The following is a 26862-nucleotide window of genomic DNA, read 5'->3' as shown; positions in this document are numbered from 1 at the left end:
TAATGCTCTGCTTTCACACACCCATATAATGCTCTGCTTTCACACACCCATAATGCTCTGCTTTCACACACTCACAACGCTCTGCTTTCACACACACACATAATGCTCTGCTTTCACACACCCATAATGCTCTGCTTTCACACACCCATAATGCTCTGCTTTCACACACCCATAATGCTCTGCTTTCACACACATAATGCTCTGCTTTCACACACCCATAATGCTCTGCTTTCACACACACATAATGCTCTGCTTTCACACACCCATAATGCTCTGCTTTCACACACCCATAATGCTCTGCTTTCACACACTCACAACGCTCTGCTTTCACACACACACATAATGCTCTGCTTTCACACACCCATAATGCTCTGCTTTCACACACCCATAATGCTCTGCTTTCACACACACATAATGCTCTGCTTTCACACACCCATAATGCTCTGCTTTCACACACCCATAATGCTCTGCTTTCACACACCCATAATGCTCTGCTTTAACACACCCATATAATGCTCTGCTTTCACACACTCACAACGCTCTGCTTTCACACACACACATAATGCTCTGCTTTCACACACCCATAATGCTCTGCTTTAACACACTCACAACGCTCTGCTTTCACACACCCATAATGCTCTGCTTTCACACACCCATAATGCTCTGCTTTCACACACCCATAATGCTCTGCTTTCACACACCCATAATGCTCTGCTTTAACACACTCACAACGTTCTGCTTTGGAACTTTCTTTAGTATGTTTTTAATCAATACTCAGCATTGCTGCTGCGTGGCCGTGTCCGTGGCCGTGCCCGTGTCCGTGTCCGTGTCCGTGGCCGTGTCCGTGTCCGTGGCTGTGTCCGTGTACGTGTCCGTGGCCGTGCCTGTGGCCGTGTCCGTGGTCGTGTCCGTGGCCGTGTCCGTGGCCGTGTCCGTGTCCGTGGCCGTGGTCGTGTACGTGGCCATGTCCGTGGCCATGTCCGTGGCCGTGTCCGTGGCCGTGTCCGTGGCCGTGGCTGTGTCCGTGTCCGTGGCCGTGTCCGTGGTCGTGTCCGTGGCCGTGTCCATGTCCGTGGCCGTGCCCGTGGTCGCGACCATGGCCGCGGCCGTGTCTGTGGTCGTGTCCGTGGCCGTGTCCGTGGTCGTGTCCGTGTCCGTGTCCATGTCCGTGGCCGTGTCCATGTCCGTGGCCGTGTCTGTGTCTGTGGCCTTAGCCTTGTTCAGCAGCAGGTTGGTGTACGCAGATTTGTCTGAAACTCATTTTAGTAAAGAAGAAACCGTGTGTATGGGTGTGGACACACACTGACACACACTGATACACACTGACACACACTGATACACACTGATACACACTGATACACACTGATACACTGACACACACTGATACACACTGACACACACTGACACACTGACACACACTGCACACACTGACACACACTGACACACACTGACACACACTGATACACACTGACACACACTGATACACACTGATACACACTGATACACACTGACACACACTGATACACACTGACACACACACACTGATACACACTGACACACACTGATACACACTGACACACACTGATACACACTGATACACACTGACACAGACTGATACACACTGACACACACTGATACACACTGATACACACTGACACACACTGATACACACTGATACACACTGATACACACTGATACACACTGACACAGACTGATACACACTGACACACACTGATACACACTGATACACACTGACACACACTGATACACACTGATACACACTGATACACACTGATACACACTGGCACACACTGATACACACTGACACACACTGATACACACTGATACACACTGACACACACTGACACACACTGATACACACTGATACACACTGATACACACTGACACACACTGACACACACTGATACACACTGACACACACTGATACACACTAACACACACTGATACACACTGACACACACTGATACACACTGATACACACTGACACACACTGACACACACTGATACACACTGACACACACTGACACACTGACACACACTGATACACACTGACACACACTGATACACACGGACACACACTGACACACACTGACACACACTGATACACACTGACACACACTGACACACACTGACACACACTGATACACACTGACACACTGACACACACTGATACACACTGACACACACTGATACACACTGACACACTGACACACACTGATACACACTGACACACACTGATACACACTGATACACACTGACACACTGACACACACTGACACACACTGATACACACTGACACACACTGATACACACTGACACACACTGATACACACTGACACACACTGATACACACTGATACACACTGACACACACTGATACACACTGACACACACTGATACACACTGATACACACTGATACACACTGACACACACTGACACACACTGATACACACTGATACACACTGACACACACTGATACACACTGACACACACTGACACACACTGATACACACTGATACACACTGACACACACTGATACACACTGATACACACTGATACACACTGACACACACTGATACACACTGATACACACTGATACACACTGACACACACTGACACACACACACTGATACACACTGATACACACTGATACACACTGATACACACTGATACACACTGACACACACTGATACACACTGATACACACTGACACACACTGATACACACTGACACACACTGACACACACTGATACACACTGATACACACTGACACACACTGATACACACTGACACACACTGATACACACTGATACACACTGACACACACTGATACACACTGATACACACTGACACACACTGATACACACTGACACACACTGATACACACTGACACACACTGATACACACTGACACACACTGATACACACTGACACACTGACACACACTGACACACACTGATACACACTGATACACACTGATACACACTGACACACTGACACACACTGATACACACTGACACACACTGATACACACTGACACACTGACACACACTGATACACACTGACACACACTGATACACACTGATACACACTGACACACTGACACACTGATACACACTGACACACACTGATACACACTGACACACACTGATACACACTGACACACACTGATACACACTGATACACACTGACACACACTGATACACACTGACACACACTGATACACACTGATACACACTGATACACACTGATACACACTGATACACACACACACTGACTGGCACACACACTGATACACACTGACACACACTGATACACACTGATACACACTGACACACACTGACACACACTGATACACACTGATACACACTGATACACACTGACACACTGACACACACTGATACACACTGACACACACTGATACACACTGATACACACTGATACACACTGACACACACTGATACACACTGACACACACTGACACACACTGATACACACTGACACACACTGACACACACTGATACACACTGACACACACTGACACACACTGACTGACACACACTGATACACACTGACACACTGACACACACTGACACACACTGATACACACACACACTGACACACACTGATACACACTGACACACACTGATACACACTGACACACTGACACACACTGATACACACTGACACACACTGATACACACACACTGACACACACTGACACACACTGATACACACTGACACACACTGATACACACTGACACACACTGATACACACTGACACACTGATACACACTGATACACACTGACACACACTGATACACACTGACACACACTGATACACACTGATACACACTGATACACACTGACACACACTGACACACACTGATACACACTGACACACACTGACACACACTGATACACACTGACACACACTGACACACTGATACACACTGATACACACTGACACACACTGATACACACTGATACACACTGATACACACTGACACACACTGATACACACACTGATACACACTGATACACACTGACACACACTGACACACACTGACACACTGATACACACTGATACACACTGATACACACTGATACACACTGATACACACTGACACACACTGATACACACTGATACACACTGACACACACTGATACACACTGACACACACTGACACACACTGATACACACTGACACTGACACACACTGACACACACTGACACACACTGACACACACTGATACACACACACACACACTGATACACACTGATACACACTGATACACACTGATACACACTGACACACACTGATACACACTGACACACACTGACACTGACACACTGACACACTGATACACACTGATACACACTGACACACTGATACACACTGACACACTGACACACACTGACACACTGACACACACTGATACACACTGACACACTGACACACACTGATACACACTGACACACACTACACACTGATACACACTGATACACACTGATACACACTGACACACACTGACACACACTGACACACACTGATACACACTGACACACACTGATACACACTGACACACACTGACACACACTGCTACACACTGACACACTGACACACACTGACACACACTGACTGACACACACTGATACACACTGACACACACTGATACACACTGACACACTGACACACACTGATACACACTGACACACACTGATACACACTGACACACACTGATACACACTGATACACACTGACACACACTGATACACACTGACACACACTGACACACACTGACACACACTGATACACACTGACACAGACTGATACACACTGACACACACTGATACACACTGATACACACTGACACACACTGATACACACTGACACACTGACACACACTGATACACACTGATACACACTGATACACACTGCACACACTGATACACACTGATACACACTGATACACACTGATACACACTGATACACACTGATACACTGACACACACTGACACACACTGATACACACTGATACACACTGACACACACTGACACACACTGATACACACTGATACACACTGGCACACACTGATACACACTGATACACACTGATACACACTGATACACACTGATACACTGACACACACTGACACACACTGATACACACTGATACACACTGACACACACTGACACACACTGATACACACTGATACACACTGGCACACACTGATACACACTGACACACTGATACACACTGATACACACTGACACACACTGACACACACTGATACACACTGATACACACTGATACACACTGACACACACTGACACACACTGATACACACTGACACACACTGATACACACTGATACACACTGACACACACTGACACACACTGATACACACTGACACACACTGATACACACTGACACACACTGACACACTGACACACACTGACACACACTGACACACACTGATACACACTGACACACACTGACACACACTGACACACACTGATACACACTGACACACACTGATACACACTGATACACACTGACACACACACTGATACACACTGACACACACTGATACACACTGACACACACTGATACACACTGATACACACTGACACACTGATACACACTGATACACACTGATACACACTGATACACAGTGATACACACTGACACACACTGATACACACTGACACACACTGACACACACTGATACACACTGACACACACTGATACACACTGATACACACTGATACACACTGACACACTGACACACACTGATACACACTGACACACACTGATACACACTGACACACTGACACACTGACACACACTGACACACACTGATACACACTGACACACACTGATACACACTGACACACTGACACACACTGATACACACTGACACACACTGATACACACTGACACACACTGATACACACTGACACACACTGACACACTGACACACACTCATACACACTGACACACACTGATACACACTGACACACACTGATACACACTGACACACACTGATACACACTGACACACACTGATACACACTGACACACTGACACACACTGACACACTGACACACTGACACACTGACACACTGACACACACTGACACACTGACACACTGACACACTGACACACTGACACACTGACACACACTGATACACACTGACACACACTGATACACACTGACACACACTGATACACACTGACACACACTGATACACACTGACACACACTGATACACACTGACACACTGACACACACTGACACACTGACACACTGACACACTGACACACTGACACACACTGACACACTGACACACTGACACACTGACACACTGACACACACTGATACACACTGACACACACTAATACACACTGACACACACTGATACACACTGACACACACTGATACACACTGACACACTGACACACACTGACACACACTGATACACACTGACACACTGACACACACTGATACACACTGACACACACTGATACACACTGACACACACTGATACACACTGACACACACTGATACACACTGACACACTGACACACACTGACACACTGATACACACTGATACACACTGATACACACTGACACACTGACACACACTGATACACACTGATACACACTGACACACAGACACACACTGATACACACTGACACACACTGATACACACTGATACACACTGACACACTGACACACACTGACACACACTGATACACACTGACACACTGACACACACTGATACACACTGACACACACTGATACACACTGATACACACTGACACACACTGATACACACTGATACACACTGACACACTGACACACACTGATACACACTGACACACACTGATACACACTGATACACACTGACACACTGACACACACTGATACACACTGACACACACTGATACACACTGACACACTGATACACACTGACACACACTGATACACACTGACACACTGACACACACTGATACACACTGACACACACTGACACACTGATACACACTGATACACACTGACACACACTGATACACACTGACACACTGACACACACTGATACACACTGACACACACTGATACACTGACACACTGACACACACTGATACACACTGATACACACTGATACACACTGATACACACTGACACACACTGATACACACTGATACACACTGATACACACTGACACACACTGATACACACTGACACACTGACACACACTGATACACACTGACACACACTGATACACTGACACACTGACACACACTGACACACTGACACACACTGATACACACTGACACACACTGACACACACTGATACACACTGACACACACTGACACACACTGACACACACTGATACACACTGATACACACTGACACACACTGATACACACACTGATACACACTGACACACACTGATACACACTGATACACACACTGATACACACTGATACACACTGATACACACTGACACACTGACACACACTGATACACACTGACACACACTGATACACACTGACACACACTGATACACACTGACACACACTGATACACACTGACACACACTGATACACACTGATACACACTGATACACACTGATACACACTGATACACACTGACACACACTGACACACACTGATACACACTGACACACACTGATACACACTGACACACTGACACACACTGATACACACTGACACACTGACACACACTGACACACACTGACACACACTGATACACACTGACACACTGACACACACTGACACACACTGACACACACTGACACACTGACACACACTGACACACACTGACACACACTGACACACTGACACACACTGACACACACTGACACACACTGATACACACTGACACACACTGACACACACTGATACACACTGACACACACTGATACACACTGACACACTGACACACACTGATACACACTGACACACACTGATACACACTGACACACACTGATACACACTGACACACTGATACACACTGACACACTGACACACACTGATACACACTGACACACACTGACACACTGACACACACTGATACACACTGACACACACTGATACACACTGATACACACTGATACACACTGATACACACTGACACACACTGACACACACTGATACACACTGACACACACTGACACACACTGATACACAATGATTTCTTCATGTGATCATGTTTTAATTAATAGAAGACTGGATGCCTCTCTTATGTGGCCCTAGTTAGCTTGGGCAGCTATAGCTGCTCTTTACTAAGGATCCGTTAACACAGAGAAAACAGGAGCGATGTGTTGATTTTATACCACATCTATTGGGTGGATACATTGAAATACAGTATTTATCTTTCATTTGAAAGGTGTTAATATAGGAGGAGATATAGCTAACACACTTTTTGTTCAGTGTGTGTCTCTGTTCAAACACACACACACACGCACACACAGGAGCACAGGAGCACAGGAGCACACACACACACACCACACACACACACACACACACACACACACACACACACACACACACACACACGCACACACAGGAGCACAGGAGCACAGGAGACACACACACACACACACACACGCACACACAGGAGCACAGGAGCACACACACATACACCTCATCCCTCCTTTCCACCCCTCTGCTCCCTCATCCTCTCATTCTCTCTGTTCCCCACATGTACTCCATTCAGGGTGGCAGCCTATAAGACTGAAGGAGAACTAATACAAAGACAGAGGAAGATGTGTCGTAGGAAATAGGGTTCCGTGTGTGTGTGTGTGTGTGTGTGTGTGTGTGTGTGTGCGTGTGTGCTTGGAGCACGGAGACAGTTGGAGACTATTCCTAAGCGGAACGGCAGCGCTCCTGAATTTTCTTAGCAGTGGGAATTGTGTGGTCCCGCTGGGGTTGGGAAGGCGGGGAGCCGCTGATACACGCACGGAAAACAACCTGGACACACCAGTTCCAGGAAAACATGCCCAATCATTCCTCAATCATTCCACAACAAAGACAGTCTGGAATCTGTGACTGGGAAAATGAATCCCTATTTTACTGCTGAGTGGTTATAGGGTTGTACAATATTTGGCTTTTTTAAATATATTTTCATTTTGGATCGTGTGAAAGACACTGATATTCTATTACATTATCAGATGAAGTGATGTAACATGTCAGTGTTTCACCTATTGCTTGTGTGAGGCCAAGCTTGGATGTTTTGTATTCTAACTTTATTGTTCATGTTTACTTAGCTAATCGTTTGACCCTTTCTCGTTTGATCTCTTTATTTAAAAAAACACCTCTCTCGTCTCGCTCTGTTCTTCACAGGGCACATACGCAGAAGCCAGAGCGTGTGTAAGCGGCCTGTTTAAACACATTACGGTCAGAGATTACTTCATTTTACTAATCTTCTCACTTCCAGACAGACGGGCAGAGAATTAGAGAGCAATAGAGACAGACAGAGAGAGAAAAGGAAGAGAAAGAAAGGGACTGAGAGAATGACAGACATGCCAATAAACAGACGGAACGGTGTATTTGTACGCAGGCTTCATTCACAACGTTTGGTATTGCCCCGGCCTGAAATACTTTATCTCTCCGCTCAACAGAAATAACTGATAACAACTGCCCTGAGAGAGAGACAGAGAGAGAGAATATAGAGAGAGAATTAGAATGCACTGTTTCTTTAAATCCCTCTCTCCTTACCTCTCTCTCTCTCTCTTCACCGCTCACTCTCGTTATTCATCTGCCCCCTGTCTTACTCCCTCTCTCTCTCTCTCTCTCTCTCTCTTTGTGTTTGCCCTTCCTCTCCACCTGCTCGGCTCCCCACTCTCTCTCTCTCTCTCTCTCTCTTTCCGTGAGCGAAGACGGAGCCTTGCATCTTTCTCATTGGCCGCCCATCCACCAATGAGCAGCCCGGACGGGCCAGAGGGACTACATATGCAAAGCCTTGCTTCATTATTCATGAGCTCCAATTGTGGCTTTAAGTCCTTGATTAGAAGAGTGCTAGAGCTTTTGGTCCCAACCGGCTGGCTGCTGTGCCTGTAGGCTTGTCACACGGAGGACCACTGTGCCTGATTGCAGTGCTCTGACAGGAACGGAGCGAGAGAGAGGAGAGAGAGAGAGAAGAAAGAGAGGAGGACAGGAGAGGAGAGGAGGATAGCAGAAAAAAACTTTGATTCATAGAGGAGGTTTTCTCATATTATGGTGGCAGTGTGCAGATGGATTCTGTAGAACTTCCTGAGTGTTACTCTCTACACTCTGAACAACAAGAGTAGGTAAATTTGACCTTTTTACTATTGATGCTTTTCCCTCTTGTCATTGAGAATGCCTTTGATTGTGTCTGCCTGTGTGGGTACGTGTTCATCAAATTAAGAGTGTGTGAGTGTGTATTATTTTGTGTGGTACTATGCTGCGGAGGTGGCCGGTAGCATGTCAAGGTTGTTACAACTTTCAGGTAGTGTGTGTGTGTGTCTGTCTGTCTGTGTGTGTGTGTGTGTGTGTGTGTGTGTGTGTGTGTGTGTGTGTGTGTGTGTGTGTGTGTGTGTGTGTGTGTGTGTGTGTGTGTGTGTGTGTGTGTGTGTGTGTGTAACAGTGAGTGTGTGTATGCCTGTCTATGGGTGCTCGGCTGCGGTGCAAAGAGGAGCTCTCACTCAGCGTGAGGAGCAGGATTTCTGCTTCTCTACCTGAGTAGGACACACACTCTGACATGTCTGTCCTGGTACAGAGAGCCATAATGCCTTACTTTATAAACGTGTGTGTGTGTGTGTGGTCAGTCTGGGATGTTTCAGTCTTAGTTTATTAGGCAGGGTCAGTGTGCGTGAGGTCAGCCAGCCAGCAGAGTGAAAGGGGGAGCGGGACAGCCAGAGATAGAGAGAGAGGGGTAACGGAGGAGAGGAGAGGACAGAAGCGGCAGGAGAAGAAGGGGAGAGGAGGAAGAGGAGGGGGAGAAAGTGCTGTTAAATGCCAGGAGAGCTTGAATTTCAGACAGCCATCACGGCGTGTGGGCCTGCCGCGGCATTAGAGACAACACAGCACACTGCGCCGCACAGTGTGTGTGTGTGTGTGTGTGTGTGTGTGTGTGTGTGTGTGTGTGTGTGTGTGTGTGTGTGTGTGTGTGTGTGTGTGTGTGTGTGTGTGTGTGTGTGTGTGTGTGTGTGTGCGTGCGTGCGTGTGTGTGGAGTGTTTTATGTAAATACAGAATCAGGGACATCCATACCTTCCTGTCTATAGACACAACACCCAGCACGTCCTCTAATATAGATAGAAGGGGTTCTGTTGTAATATTAAACAAATACATTTAAGGAGTTCCAGGAGGCCAAATGGCCTAAAATGTCATGTTTAATCATATCTAAATCAAATAGAAGTCCTGGTTTTGGACACTCGCACACTCCTCACTCTGTTTCATACCATTTGGCTTTAAGTTAAATAATAGAATACAAGTGAATGGAATAACAAGAAAGCAATAGATCGATAGAGTGAAGAGAAGAGAGGATGGCTGAACAAGTTGACTTTCTAAAGGAAACCACGGCACTCTTAACCCCTGCCCTGCTCTGAATGCTGATAACTCTTCAAAAGTGGAGCCTTGAGCGACAGCCCTCTTGTAGACTACACACACACACACAGAGACTGGAGGTTACTTAAGTAGAGAGAAAGAAAGGCTAGATTGGTAATCTACATAGATAGAATAAAATATTTTATTAATGTGAACGTACACAATCTAACCACTTCCTGTATGCCTGACTTTCTGTGTATGTGTGTTTATACAGTGTGTGTTTTATCATGTCGACAGTGTGTGTTTATACAGTGTGTGTTTTGTCATGTGTGTTTAGACAGTGTGTATTTTGTCATGTGTGTTTGGACAGTGTGTGTTTTGTCATGTGTGTTTTGTCATGTGTGTTTGGACAGTGTGTGTTTGGACAGTGTGTGTTTTGTCATGTGTGTTTGGACAGTGTGTGTTTTGTCATGTGTGTTTGGACAGTGTGTGTTTTGTCATGTGTGTTTGGACAGTGTGTGTTTTGTCATGTGGACAGGGTGGGTGTTAAATCATAGCTTTAGATACACTTCTCTTCTGAAACATTTAGTAAATATCCAAAATTATTTCTTTCTGAATGAGACAGATAAGACCAGAAATGTAATTATTACTAGAGCATTTGGTGTATGTGAGCATTTTTTTCTGGGAGTTTGTGAATTCATTGCTTTCGTGTGACTGAGATATGGCGAGAGGAGCTGAGAAAGTGTTTGGGACATATAGTCTGTAAGGAGACAGATTCCGGAGCCTGTCTTTTGGGGCTCCCGAGTGGCGCATCGGTCTAAGGCACTGCATCTCAGTGATAGACGCGTCACTACAGACCCTTTTTTGTATCCAGGCTGTATCACATCCAGCTGTGATTGGGAGTCCCATAGGGTAGCGCACAATTGGCCCAGCGTCGTCCGGGTTTTGGCTGGTGTAGGCCGTCATTGTAAATAATAATTTGTTCTTAACTGACTTGCCTTGTTAAATAAAATGTAAAACTTGTCCTGTAATGATGGCTTTTAGCCTGGGTTTTCCCCTGTCTATAGTGATGGGTTTTAGCCTGGGTTTTCCCTGTCTATAGTGATGGGTTTTAGCCTGGGTTTTCCCTGTCTATAGTGATGGGTTTTAGCCTGGGTTTTTCTCTGTCTATAGGGATGGGTTTTAGTTGGGGTTTCCCCTGTATATAGTGATGGGTTTTAGCCTGGGTTTTCCTCTGTCTATAGTGATGGGTTTTAGTTGGGGTTTTCCCTGTCTATAGTGATGGGTTTTAGCCTGGGTTTTCCTCTGTCTATAGTGATGGGTTTTAGTTGGGGTTTTCCCTGTCTATAGTGATGGGTTTTAGCCTGGGTTTTCCCCTGTCTCAGTCTCCTTAGTGATCCGGGGTTAGAGTCACTGCTCATAGAAAAACACACTGTCTGAATCCCTCCCTCGGTACCAGCTATAACCAGGATACACTCATCGTCCTCACGCACCTCTCTCCCCACTCACTCCCCGCTCATCTTCTACATAGAAGTTGATGAATGGGATTCCAATTGATATATTAAGGATAATGATAACAATACAAATAATGATAATAATAACAACAAGTGCAGTTTTGTTGATTATCATAATTGTATTCCTTTCATGCCTGAACATACATTTAATTTGCATATCATTAAGGGTTTTTCTCCTCTTAGTTCAATTGATTTAGTGTGTTTGTTTTTGCTGGTTAATCGTAGAGGTCAAGGGGATGTTGAATGCAGGTTTACAGGACAGGTTTTCTATTGAAAGAATAGAGAACTGTTTTAATGGCTTGGGCTGAGTTTTAAGCTGTTTTGGTGGATGTTGTGGTTTGTAGTTATTAGATATTATTCTATATTTATTTCCCAGATAAATAATTGTGCTATGTGATTTTCTTTAAATTACATTTTAACTACAATTGACATTTTAATACAAATCGTATTTATGCAGTGTCTTGTTTGTGGACTCAATGCACTAAAATATATGATTTTCAGAATATGATTTTTATTGTAGACTCATAACATGACATTAAAAACAAATGTTCATTCATTTCTAAATACACTTAGTGAGACAGAGCACGCAATGCATCTTGCTCTGCAGTTCTGTAGATATAGGACAGTGATATGAAATGGAAAATTATGCAGATTTAAAATGTGGGACATTTAAATAATATACATTTTAAGAAATTTGATGGCGCAATTTATGCTTTTCAATTTTGTAGAATAAATGCAGTGTATTTAACAGACTTGAACATTTCTAAGAATAAAACAAATCCAAATATAATAGTGTAACAGATATATAATTCCTAAATGAATGGTTTCTAATGGAGAGCTCTGTCTGTGAGAGAGAGAGCCTGCTTCTTCTATACATCACACCACATTCTGATACAACCAGCCAGGCTGGCCGGCTGGGGAAAGTAGCAGGATTTTTGGTTTTTCCTCTCCGTCTCTCATTCTGTCATTCTCTGTGCGGAACAGAGGAAAGCACTGGAGAGAGGGATATTGCGTAAATTAAATTAATTTTAATCTCCGTATAAAATCATTTACTTAATTCATCTGTCAAATCATGTCAATATGCAGCCTCAATATGTGGCATGGATATTTTTTCTCACCGTTTGAGTGTGTGTGTGTGTACCTGTGTGTGTGTGTGTGTGTGTGTGTCTGTGTGTGTGTGTGTGTGTGTGTGTGTGTGTGTGTGTGTGTGTGTGTGTGTGTGTGTGTGTGTGTGTGTGTGTGTGTGTGCTCGTGTATCGTCCCTGTGTGTACGGGTGTCGTATGATGTGTTTTTATGCATCTGCGTGGCCCCGGCTGTCTGATGGCTGTCCCATTGTCTCCACACACATGAGTGCAAGCGCACACACACGGTGGCGGTGGCGGCCCCTCTTGTGCAGAGTGTGAGGCATTCCAAGGGTAATTAACTGTGGCTCAAAGAGAGAGCCTCCTGAGCAGACCCATTCACCCCTCCGAGACGGGAGGGGGGAGTCTTTTGTTTGACAGGGGGGCAATAAGTGCTCCTGCGGACACGCGCACACACACGTAAGATGCAATCACACACAATGACACACACAGTGACACACAGACACACACAAGCACATGCACGTACAACAAAATCACACACACACATCTACTAATGCGAGCAGAAAGCCTTAGAGGGCTGAGTATGAAAGGATAGAGGGAGGAGGAGGAGAAGAGGAGGAGGAGGAGGAGGAGGAGGAGGAGGAGGAGGAGGAGGAGGAGGAGGGAGGAAGGAGGAGGAGGAGGAGGAGGAAGAGGGAGGAGGAGGAGGAGGAGGAGGAGGAGGAAGAGGAAGAGGAAGAGGAGAAGAGGAAGAGGAAGAGGAAGAGGAAGAGGAGGAGGAGGAGGAGGCCTTGTGTGTTGTCAATTTATTTGATTTATGTGTGTGTGTGCTCTTTGTGCTTGTGTGTGTGTGTGTGTGTGTGTGTGTGTGTGTGTGTGTGTGTGTGTGTGTGTGTGTGTGTGTGTGTGTGTGTGTGTGTGTGTGTGTGTGTGTGTGTGTGTGTGTGTGTGTGAGAGAGAGGGAGAGAGAGGGTTGCGCTGGCTTTTATGAGGAGTTGAAAGAGCCTTAGGAGGAACTACACCACATACACACATGTCCTCAACATTCGTGAGGTACGCGTCGCAATTAGCAATTACACCCCATGTCGCTGTCGCTACAGAGGCTGAACGCTGAGCGAATTAGACGTCCAGAAAGAGATAGAGAGAGACGCTTCCTACGTTTCAATTCAATTCCCCTCCACTCCACTCATCCCCCATCTCTCCCTCTCTCCAAACCTCTCTTCCCCCTATGGATTCCCCTCCACTCCACTCATCCCCCATCTCTCCCTCTCTCCAAACCTCTCTTCCCCCTGTGGATTCCACTCCACCCCACTCATCCCCAATCTCTCCCTCTCTCCAACCCTCTCTTCCCCCTATGGATTCCCCTCCACTCCACTCATCCCCCATCTCTCCCTCTCTCCAACCCTCTCTTCCCCTGTGGATTCCACTCCACTCCACTCATCCCCCATCTCTCCCTCTCTCCAACCCCTCTTCCAACCCTCTCTTCCCCCTGTGGATTCTCCTCCACTCCACTCATCCCCCATCTCTCCCTCTCTCCAACCTCTCTTTCCCCCTGTGGATTCCACTCCACTCCACTCATCCCCCATCTCTCCCTCTCTCCAACCCTCTCTTCCCCCTGTGGATTCCACTCCACTCCACTCATCCCCCATCTCTCTCTCTCTCCAACCCTCTCTTCCCCTGTGGATTCCACTCCACTCCACTCAACCCCATCTCTCCCTCTCTCCAACCCTCTCTTCCCCCTGTGGATTCCACTCCACTCCACTCATCCCCCATCTCTCCCTCTCTCCAACCCTCTCTTCCCCTGTGGATTCCACTCCACTCATCCCCCATCTCTCCCTCTCTCCAACCCTCTCTTCCCCCTGTGGATTCCACTCCACTCCACTCATCCCCCATCTCTCCCTCTCTCCAACCCTCTCTTCCCCCTGTGGATTCTCCTCCACTCCACTCATCCCCCATCTCTCCCTCTCTCCAACCCTCTCTTCCCCCTGTGGATTCTCCTCCACTCCACTCATCCCCCATCTCTCCCTCTCTCCAACCCTCTCTTCCCCATGTGGATTCCACTCCACTCCACTCATCCCCCATCTCTCCCTCTCTCCAACCCTCTCTTCCCCCTGTGGATTCCACTCCACTCCACTCAACCCCATCTCTCCCTCTCTCCAACCCTCTCTTCCCCTGTGGATTCCACTCCACTCCACTCATCCCCCATCTCTCCCTCTCTCCAACCTCTCTTTCCCCCTGTGGATTCCACTCCACTCATCCCCCATCTCTCCCTCTCTCCAACCCTCTCTTCCCCTGTGGATTCCACTCCACTCCACTCATCCCCCATCTCTCTCCACTCCCTCTCTCCAACCCTCTCTTCCCCCTGTGGATTCTCCTCCACTCCACTCATCCCCCATCTCTCCCTCTCTCCAATCCTCTCTTCCCCCTGTGGATTCTCCTCCTCCGTCATTCACGCGTTTCTCCCTTCTTCTGTTTGAATCCTCCTCTATAAAAAGAGAGTGTGACAGCTGATCGTTTATCATGTTATTTCCATGTTTTGTGCTTTTTTTCGTGGCGAGAGTGGATGGGGTAGTAACTCTAAAAACAAGGTGTGTGTGTGCCTACCTGCATGCGTACGTACGTGTGTGTGTGTGTGTGTGTGTGTGTGTGTGTGTGTGTGTGTGTGTGTGTGTGTGTGTGTGTGTGTGTGGGCTAGGGGAAGAGGGTTAAGTGCTAGGTCTGTTATGCTTATCAAATAGGGTGGCCTGCTGGTTTGGCCAGGAGAGACGGGAGGAGGGAGTGTGTGTGTGTGTGTGTGTGTGTGTGTGTGTGTGTGTGTGTGTGTGCGCGCGTTTGTGTGAGCTCTCTGCTCTCCTCTGCATGGTGTGGTCTTGTATGGAATGATTAAATTGTCATTGTCCTGCAGCAGAGACAGAGAACTGGGGGGTGGGGGGATGAATAGCTATGCAGCCTCCTGTCTGACAGTGAAATATTTCCTCCTCTCATCCTCCCATCATGCTTCACGTGTGTGACTGATGGGGGGAGAATGACAGGACCCCATCTCTCTCCCATCTCGCTCTCATCTCTCTCCCATATCTCTCTCTCATATCTCTCTCCCCTCTCATCTCTCTCTCATCTCTCTCCCATATCTCTCTCTTATCTCTCTCTCATCTCGCATCTCTCTCTCATCTCTCTCTCTCATCTCTCATCTCTCTCTCATCTCTCTCTCTCATCTATCATCTCTCTCATCTCTCTCCCATCTCTCTCTCATCCCTCTCTCATCTCTCTCCCATATCTCTCTCTCTCATCTCTCTCCCCTCTCTCTCTCTCATCTCTCATCTCTCTCTCATCTCTCATCTCTCTCTCATCTCTCTCCCATATTTCTCTCTCATCTCTCTCTCATCTCTCTCCCATATCTCTCCCATCTCCTTCTCATCTCTCTCTCATCTCTCTCCCATCTCTCTCTTATCTCTCTCCCATATTTCTCCCATATCTCTCTCTCATCTCTCTCTCATCTCTCTCCCATATTTCTCCCATATCTCTCTCCCATATCTCTCCCATCTCTCTCATCTCTCTCTCATCTCTCTCCCATATCTCTCTCTCTCTCTCTCTCATCTCTCTCTCATATCTCTCTCCCATATCTCTCCCATCTCTCTCATCTCTCTCTCATCTCTCTCCCATATCTCTCTCTCATCTCTCTCATCTCTCTCTCATCTCTCTCATCTCTCTCCCATATCTCTCTCTCATATCTGTCTCATCTCTCTCCCAACTCTCTCTCATCTCTCACATCTCTCTCCTATATTTATCTCTCATCTCTCTCTCATCTCTCTCCTATATTTCTCTCTCATCTCTCTCTCATCTCTCTCCCATATCTCTCCCATCTCCTTCTCATCTCTCTCTCATCTCTCTCCCATATCTCTCTCTCATCTCTCTCCCATCTCTCTCTCATATTTCTCCCATCTCTCTCTCATCTCTCTCTCATCTCTCTCCCATATCTCTCTCTCATCTCTCTCCCATCTCTCTCCCATCTCTCTCCCATCCATCTCCTTCTCATCTCTCTCTCATCTCTCTCCCATATCTCTCTCTCATCTCTCTCCCATCTCTCTCTCATACTTCTCCCATCTCTCTCTCATCTCTCTCTCATCTCTCTCCCATATCTCTCTCTCATCTCTCTCCATTCGACATCGTTCCCCTATTCCCTGTCTCTCCGTCTGCCTCTTTCTCTCCCTCTCTCTCTCCAGTTTAGCGTTGCGTTGGAACTAGATGTGAGGACCCTCTTCTCCCATTGCTTTTTACCCCTCTTAAACTTTGGTTTGGTAATGATACAATACCACAGCAACTATAGTCTGAAACGGACACTGTGCATGTTTTGGGGTTTGTTCAAAAATGAAAGTACAAACAAAAGGAAAGGCAGTATTATTTTATCATTATAATTGTATTATTTTTAAAGGCAGTATTATTTTATCATTATAATTGTATTATTTTATCATTATAATTGTATTATTTTTAAAGGCAGTTTATTTATTGAGTAAATTGTTTTCATTTCCTAGTAAATGATCAATTAGTGTTGCAATAGAAAACAATTTAATTTAATTTAATTTAATTTGCGTCCCGCAGCTGATTCATTTGATTTTCCCCAAATTCTATTTCTTTTCTCCCACTATAAATGCATGTCTTTGCGCCGCCGTTGTTTTATTGAGTTTTATTTGCGATGGAAGTATTGCAAGGAGCAACCTGCTAGGTTTATCTTGCCCAACATGTCTGAATGGACAGACAGACTAACAGATATACAGGCATAAACACAGACAAATAAACTGGTGTAAGGTGTAAGTTTGTTGTGTGTATGTATGTATGTTGTGTGTATGTATGTGTGTGTGTGTATGTGTTGTGGTTGTCACTTAGCTGTGCTTGACCACACCGGGAGCTGTAGGGAGCTGGGTGTACACACGGTATGGTCGAGCTCCCCGGCCATGCCCCCAGTACTCCCCCAGTTCATCAGTCCTTCTCGTTCCTACCTACTAATCACAACAATTCTGAATTAAGTGCTTGGATAAATATTTGTTGTATTTTCAGTAACCAACACATTTCATTTTTTATTGGTTATTTTAGAATTTTAGAATGTCATTATTTGACTGTTTTATCAACTCAAAGTAGTATTGTTTTGGAGAATGTTTTTACTCTGATTAGAGATTTGTTTTAATCTGCGTCAGATTATACCTAAGAACAGGAATATTCCTTCATCAGCGCCGACTATAGCACAGTTTATAGGCCACATGTAGTTTTAGGTGAAAAGAAACCCAGAAACCCAGTTGGTAGGCAATAGTGTTTGTGTTCTTCATTTTAAACCCGTTTAGAATGTGTTCCTTTTTTGTTTTCTAAAAAACTTCCCCCCCTCTCCCCATCTACTCCAGTACCCCGTCTCCTCCTTTCCCCTTCCTCTCCCCATCTCCTCCACTACCCCGTCTCCTCCTTTCCCCTTCCTCTCCCCATCTCCTCCAGTACCCCGTCTCCTCCTTTCTCCTTCCTCTCCCCATCTCCTCCACTACCCCGTCTCCTCCTTTCCCCTTCCTCTCCCCATCTCCTCCACTACCCCGTCTCCTCCTTTCCCTTCCTCTCCCCATCTCCTCCACTACCCCGTCTCCTCCTTTCCCCTTCCTCTCCCCATCTCCTCCACTACCCCGTCTCCTCCTTTCCCCCCCCTCTTCCCATCTCCTCCAGTACCCCGTCTCCTCCTTTCCCTTCCTCTCCCCATCTCCTCCACTACCCCGTCTCCTCCTTTCCCCTTCCTCTCCCCATCTCCTCCACTACCCCGTCTCCTCCTTTCCCCCCCTTCCCATCTCCCCATCTCCTCCACTCCCCGTCTCCTCCTTTCCTCCTTTCCCCTTCCTCTCCCCATCCCCATCTCCTCCCCTACTCCACTACCCCGTCTCCTCCTTTCCCCTTCCTCTCCCCATCTCCTCCACTACCCCGTCTCCTCCTTTCCCCTTCCTCTCCCCATCTCCTCCTCTACCCCGTCTTCTCCTTTCCCCTTCCTCTCCCCATCTCCTCCTCTACCCCGTCTCCTCCTTTCCCCTTCCTCTCCCCATCTCCTCCACTACCCCGACTCCTCCTTTCCCCTTCCTCTTCCCATCTCCTCCACTACCCCGTCTCCTCCTTTCCCCTTCCTCTCCCCATCTCCTCCACTACCCCATCTCCTCCTTTCCCCTTCCTCTCCCCATCTCCTCCACTACCCCGTCTCCTCCTTTCCCCATCTCTTCCTCTCCCCCTCCTGCTCCCTATTGCCTCCTCAACAAGCTCTCACAGTCCCAAATTAGACTTTGATCCATATTCTACAAACGTCAACTTTCAAAGTGTTTTTCTTTCTCCTACTGCTCTGTATTGTTCCTTTTCTCCAAATGTCAAATTTCAATGTTAAGATTTAAGTTTAGGCACTCATTCCGAATGGTCAGGGTTTGGGACAGGGTTTGGGACAGGGTTTGGGACAGGGTTAAAATAAAAAGACAGTGTCTACAACTAGGACCAAACACGCAACGTTCTGATCCAGAGTCATTGGATTACCACCCCGTTCACAACACCCTACCAAACCCCAAGCCTACATGACGTCCAATTTCAATGTCAATCTTGAACAACCTGGCTACACCTCCTCTCTTCCTCTCCCCCTCCTTTCCCCCATCTCCTCCTCTCCCCATCTCCTCCTCACCCCCTCCTCTCCTCCTCTCTTCCTCCCTCCCCCATCTCCTCCTCACCCTCGTCTCTCCCCCCATCTCCTCCTCTCCCCCTCCTTTCCCCCATCTCCTCCTCTCCCCATCTCCTCCTCACCCCTCCTCTCGTCCTCTCCCCCTCATTTCCCCCATCTCCTCCTCCTCACCCCATCTCCTCTCCTCTCCCCTCTCCCCCATCTCTCCTCTCCCCCATCTCCTCCTCTCCCCTCTCCCCATCTCCTCCTCTCCCCCTTCTCCTCCTCTCCCACCTCCTCCTCTCCCCCATCTCCTCCTCTCCCCCTTCTCCTCCTCTCCCATCTCCTCCTCTCCCATCTCCTCCTCTCCCCCATCTCCTCCTCTCCCCTCTCCCCCATCTCCTCCTCTCCCCCTTCTCCTCCTCTCCCATCTCCTCCTCTCCCCCATCTCCTCCTCTCCTCCATCATCTCCTTTCTACCTCCTCTCCCCATCTCCCCCTCACCCCCACCCCCTCCTCTCCCCCATCGCCTCCTCCTCTGCCCCCATCTCCTCTCTTCTTCCTGCAGTCGGTACTGTCACCTACCCACACGTTCAGTATTAAAGCCGACAGTCCATCTGCCACTCAACCCCGCTAACAGCTCCTGTCGCTAACGCTAACACACACACATCGAACCCCACCTTCCCCCAACACACACACACACACTAATGCTAACATCCCACGGCCATTCTGAACTACCCACCTGCTCCTGACTATACCCATCACACACCCGTAAAAACACAGAACAGAACAGACACAGCATTAAGTAAACAGTGAGTCACTACTTCCCTCTGGGTGAGGCACTACTTTCCTCTGGGTGAGTCACTGCTTTCCTCTGGGTGAGTCACTACTTTCCTCTGGGTGAGGCACTACTCTCCTCTGGGTGAGTCACTACTTTCCTCTGGGTGAGTCACCACTCTCCTCTGGGTGAGTCACTACTTTCCTCTGGGTGAGTCACTACTCTCCCCTGGGTGAGTCACTACTCTCCTCTGGGTGAGTCACTACTCTCCCCTGGGTAAGTCAGTACTCTCCTCTGGGTGTTTCGGGGCAGAGGGGAGGAAGGACAGGGGGAGGCCAGTGGTGGCATTTGTGCTCCTCAGGGCTCCTGCTTCTGCATTAGGAAGAATGGCACCTGTCTCATCAATCACAGCTTCACCATCACACACACACATACCCTCACACACGCACAGTCACGGGCCTTCCATTCACAGATGGACCAGCAACACTTGAGTGAGTAACTAAGCATCAGCAAGGCATGGACACACACACAGGTACTTGGCGTAATTTTGCTCAATGTCCTGTGTGCTAATCCGTGTGTGTGTGTGTGTGTGTGTGTGTGTGTGTGTGTGTGTGTGTGTGTGTGTGTGTGTGTGTGCGCTCCTTACAAATCAAATTCTTACAGCTTCTGACGAGTGTGAAATAGGTTTATGTAGAACCCTATAGGTTAATGTTCTTTCACAGATGCCCCCTCAGTTCCCCTCTCAGTTCCTCTCTCTCTTCTCTTCTCTCTGTCCCCCTCAGTTCCTCTCTCTCTTCTCTTCTCTCTGTCCCCCTCAGTTCCCCTCTCTCTTCTATTCTCTCTGTCCCCCTCAGTTCCCCTCTCTCTTCTATTCTCTCTGTCCCCCTCAGTTCCCCTCTCTCTTCTCTTCTCTCACCTCCTCTCTCAGTTCCCCTCTCAGTTCCTCTCTCTCTTCTCTTCTCTCTGTCCCCCTCAGTTCCTTTCTCTCTTCTCTTCTCTCTGTCCCCCTCAGTTCCTCTCTCAGTTCCTCTCTCTCTTCTCTTCTTTCTGTCCCCCTCAGTTCTTCTCTTCTCTTCTCTCACCTCCTCTCTCAGTTCCCCTCTCAGTTCCACTCTCTCTTCTCTTCTCTCTGTCCCCCTCAGTTCCTTTCTCTCTTCTCTTCTCTCTGTCCCCTCAGTTCCTCTCTCAGTTCCTCTCTCTCTTCTCTTCTTTCTGTCCCCCTCAGTTCTTCTCTTCTCTTCTCTCACTTCCTCTCTCAGTTCCCCTCTCAGTTCCACTCTCTCTTCTCTTCTCTCTGTCCCCCTCAGTTCCTTTCTCTCTTCTCTTCTCTCTGTCCCCCTCAGTTCCTCTCTCAGTTCCTCTCTCTCTTCTCTTCTTTCTGTCCCCCTCAGTTCTTCTCTTCTCTTCTCTCACTTCCTCTCTCAGTTCCCTCTCAGTTCCACTCTCTCTTCTCTTCTCTCTGTCCCCCTCAGTTCCTTTGTCTCTTCTCTCTGTCCCCCTCAGTTCCTCTCTCAGTTCCTCTCTCTCTTCTCTTCTTTCTGTCCCCCTCAGTTCTTCTCTTCTCTTCTCTCACTTCCTCTCTCAGTTCCCCTCTCAGTTCCACTCTCTCTTCTCTTCTCTCTGTCCCCCTCAGTTCCTTTGTCTCTTCTCTCTGTCCCCCTCAGTTCCTCTCTCAGTTCCTCTCTCTCTCTCTTCTCTTCTTTCTGTCCCCCTCAGTTCTTCTCTTCTCTTCTCTCTTCCTCTCTCAGTTCCCCTCTCAGTTCCACTCTCTCTTCTCTTCTCTCTGTCCCCCTCAGTTCCTTTGTCTCTTCTCTCTGTCCCCCTCAGTTCCTCTCTCAGTACCTCTCTCTCTTCTCTTCTCTCTGTCCCCCTCAGTTCCTCTCTCAGTTCCTCTCTCTCTTCTCTTCTCTCTGTCCCCCTCAGTTCCTTTGTCTCTTCTCTTCTCTCTGTCCCCCTCAGTTCCTCTCTCAATTCCTCTCTCTCTTCTCTTCTCTCTGTCCCCATCAGTTCCTTTCTCTCTCCTCTTATCTGTCCCCCTCAGTTCCTCTCTCAGTTCCTCTCTCAGTTCCTCTCTCTCTTCTCTTCTCTCTGTCCCCCTCAGTTCCTTTCTCTCTCCTCTTCTCTGTCCCCCTCAGTTCCTCTCTCAGTTCCCCTCTCAGTTCCTCTCTCTCTTCTCTTCTCTCTGTCCCCCTCAGTTCCTCTCTCTGTCCCCCTCAGTTCCTTTCTCTCTCCTCTTCTCTGTCCCCCTCAGTTCCTCTCTCAGTTCCCCTCTCAGTTCCTCTCTCTCTTCTCTTCTCTCTGTCCCGCTCAGTGCCTTTCTCGCTTCTCTTCTCTCTGTCCCCATCAGTTCCTTTCTCTCCTTCGCTACTGTTCTATCATACTCTCCTCTTCTCCTATCCAATCCCTTTTCCTTTTAAATACTGTACATTCCTTTATATACAACATCAGTCCATTATTTCTCATTGTGAAATTATAGTTTTGAAGCAGAGATTTATTCTGACAAGTTTGGGTTTTATTTTTAAAAGTAGGAAATATTACAATACATTATACGTTAATGTATAAAAATTCTGACTCTCTTCTCCAATTCTCCAAGTACTGCATGATGCTTGTTCTGTATCACTGTAAGCCGACATATCTTGTTATTGTTGGTTTATACAGCCTGGGTCTAGACTTGGTTAGTCCCTGACATACTCCTCCTGAGGGTCCACACCTCCCCTTCTTCCAGACCTCCATTTTATCACATACTTTTGTTGATTTCCGCTCCTCCTCTCTCTGGACTCTGAGAGTACTGAGATGGCAGTCACGTTCTCTCTCTCTCTCTCTCTCTCTCTCTCTCTCTCTCTCTCTCTCTCTCTCTCCCTCTCTCTCTTTCTATCTCTCTCTCTCTCTCTCTCTCTCTCTCTCTTTCTATCTTCTCTATCTCTCTCTCTCTCTCTCTCTCTCTCTCTCTCTCTCTCTCTCTCTCTCTCTCTCTCTCTCTCTCTCTCTCTTCTCTCTCTCTCTCTCTCTCTCTCTCTCTCTTTCTATCTCTCTATCTCTCTCTCTCTCTCTTTCTCTCTCTCTCTGTCTCTCTCTCTCTCTCTCTCTCTCTCGCTCTCTCTCTCTCTGTCTCTCTCTCGCTCTCTCTCTCTCTCTCTATCTCTCTATCTCTCTATCTCTCTCTCTTTCTGTCTCTTTCTCTCTCTCTCTATCTCTCTCTTGCTCTGTCACTCTCTCTTGCTCTGTCTGTCTCTCTGGTGGTATGGTAGTGATGTATGTATAGGGGTCAGGTGTGTCTGTCTCTCTAGTGGTATGGTAGTGTTGTATGTATAGGGGTCAGGTGTGTCTGTCTCTCTGGTGGTATGGTAGTGTTGTATGTATAGGGGTCAGGTGTGTCTGTCTCTCTGGTGGTATGGTAGTGATGTATGTATAGGGGTCAGGTGTGTCTGTCTCTCTGGTGGTATGGTAGTGATGTATGTATAGGGGTCAGGTGTGTCTGTCTCTCTGGTGGTATGGTAGTGTTGTATGTATAGGGTCAGGTGTGTCTGTCTCTCTGATGGTATGGTAGTGTTGTATGTATAGGGGTCAGGTGTGTCTGTCTCTCTGGTGGTATGGTAGTGATGTATGTATAGGGGTCAGGTGTGTCTGTCTCTCTGGTGGTATGGTAGTGTTGTATGTATAGGGGTCAGGTGTGTCTGTCTCTCTGGTGGTATGGTAGTGATGTATGTATAGGGGTCAGGTGTGTCTGTCTCTCTGGTGGTATGGTAGTGTTGTATGTATAGGGGTCAGGTGTGTCTGTCTCTCTGGTGGTATGGTAGTGATGTATGTATAGGGGTCAGGTGTGTCTGTCTCTCTGGTGGTATGGTAGTGATGTATGTATAGGGGTCAGGTGTGTCTGTCTCTCTGGTGGTATGCTAGTGTTGTATGTATAGGGGTCAGGTGTGTCTGTCTCTCTGGTGGTAGTGTATTAAGTTGTTGTTACGTGGGAAAGATATTTGTACTAATTAGTAGTTTAATGTTAACTTGTGCACAATGTGTGAATTTTTTTAATTGACTTCTGTATTTTGCTTTGCCTGCTGCTAACTGAAAGTAATATTTTATTTTTAGGCTTTGATTTGAGACCATAAGTATTTAAGTTAAGTTGTTTTCAGTAACATTTATTATTAATATATATTTTGTTTACGTGAATTTTTTCTTGAAATAAAAATATATTTAGTATAAAATAATGCAGCGTTTATTTTGTGATTTAAAAAAAAAGTTTAACCAGGCAAGTCTCAAAAAATGTCCTCCTACAATTCTCCTAATTCTCCTCCTAAAAGTACAAGATAAGCAGCGTGTCTCCTAACACTGCTGCTGTGCTGTATATATTGTAGACTAAACCCTCTCCAAAGTAATGGTCTTTCTCCCCAAATAACCTTTTATATTTTATGAAGGTAAGGTTTAAAACTCAATCCGATTATCACACCACAAGCGTAATGTAATAAAGCAATGGTGTGCTAATCCCACTGCTCGACGTTGGTATTTTAGCATTTTTGCTAATGTAAGTGAATACGTAGCATGCGGCAGGCGCTGTATTGAGTTGAGCCCCTACAGTAGATAGAACGCTGAGCTGGGCTGAGCCGGGGCTTGTCCGTGGCTGTGTGTTGGAGCCGGCCCTGTCTGCAGAACCGTATCCATTCATCCTGTTCACTCAACTGGAACTAAAGCCAACACATTACACACACGGGCCTTTCTCTACTTTGCCATAGCCTGCCGGCCTGGCCAGCCACACACACACACACACACACACACACACACACACACACACACACACACACACACACACACACACACACACACACACACACACACACACACACACACACACCATCAGGACTGAGTGTTCTCTCTCTGTACATGCACACACGTATAGGCTTGTACACATGGACACAGGCGTACATATATGCATGCAGGCATGGATTTACACACACACACACACACACACACACACACACACACACACACACACACACACACACACACACACAGTGTTCCAGTGTGTCTGTGTTTGTGTGGTAAACTTGTCTTTATCAGTATGTGAGGTCCATGTTCTGACGTATTTACTGATACACACATGGAGATAACAACAGACACAACGTATTACACAAAAATGAAAGGACTACCAGATTATCACATTCTTTATCTAAAATGATTTTGTCTCATACCCAAATTAACAATTATTATAATAAATGTGTATTATAATATATAAAATAATTTTATTAGGCTGAATAGACAGAATGAAAGAAAAAAG

At 46.8% G+C, this 26862-nt stretch overlaps 1 protein-coding gene across 6 annotated transcripts in view; it reads left to right on the top strand.

Annotated features, from left to right (window-relative positions):
• The window catches only part of LOC112239153 (estrogen-related receptor gamma), a 310010-nt gene that overhangs the window by 143380 nt on the left and 139768 nt on the right, over positions 1-26862 (top strand). The window contains exon 1 of one of the 6 annotated variants that reach the window (XM_042330135.1): positions 9941-10343. The exons of 2 other annotated variants lie outside the window; for them this stretch is intronic. In XM_042330135.1, the coding sequence (XP_042186069.1) occupies positions 10291-10343 (53 nt within the window). In that variant the 5' untranslated portion in view covers positions 9941-10290. Of the gene's footprint in view, positions 1-9940; positions 10348-26862 lie in introns of those variants that run through there. 3 more of the 6 variants (XM_042330134.1, XM_042330138.1, XM_042330136.1) reach the window with 3 other exon arrangements.

This window comes from Oncorhynchus tshawytscha, linkage group LG11 (genome assembly GCF_018296145.1).
Source record: "Oncorhynchus tshawytscha isolate Ot180627B linkage group LG11, Otsh_v2.0, whole genome shotgun sequence".
In the NCBI taxonomy this organism is placed as follows: domain Eukaryota; kingdom Metazoa; phylum Chordata; class Actinopteri; order Salmoniformes; family Salmonidae; genus Oncorhynchus; species Oncorhynchus tshawytscha.
The sequence above is the reverse complement of the archived record's forward strand: the minus strand, read 5'-3'. Positions and strand labels throughout refer to the sequence as shown.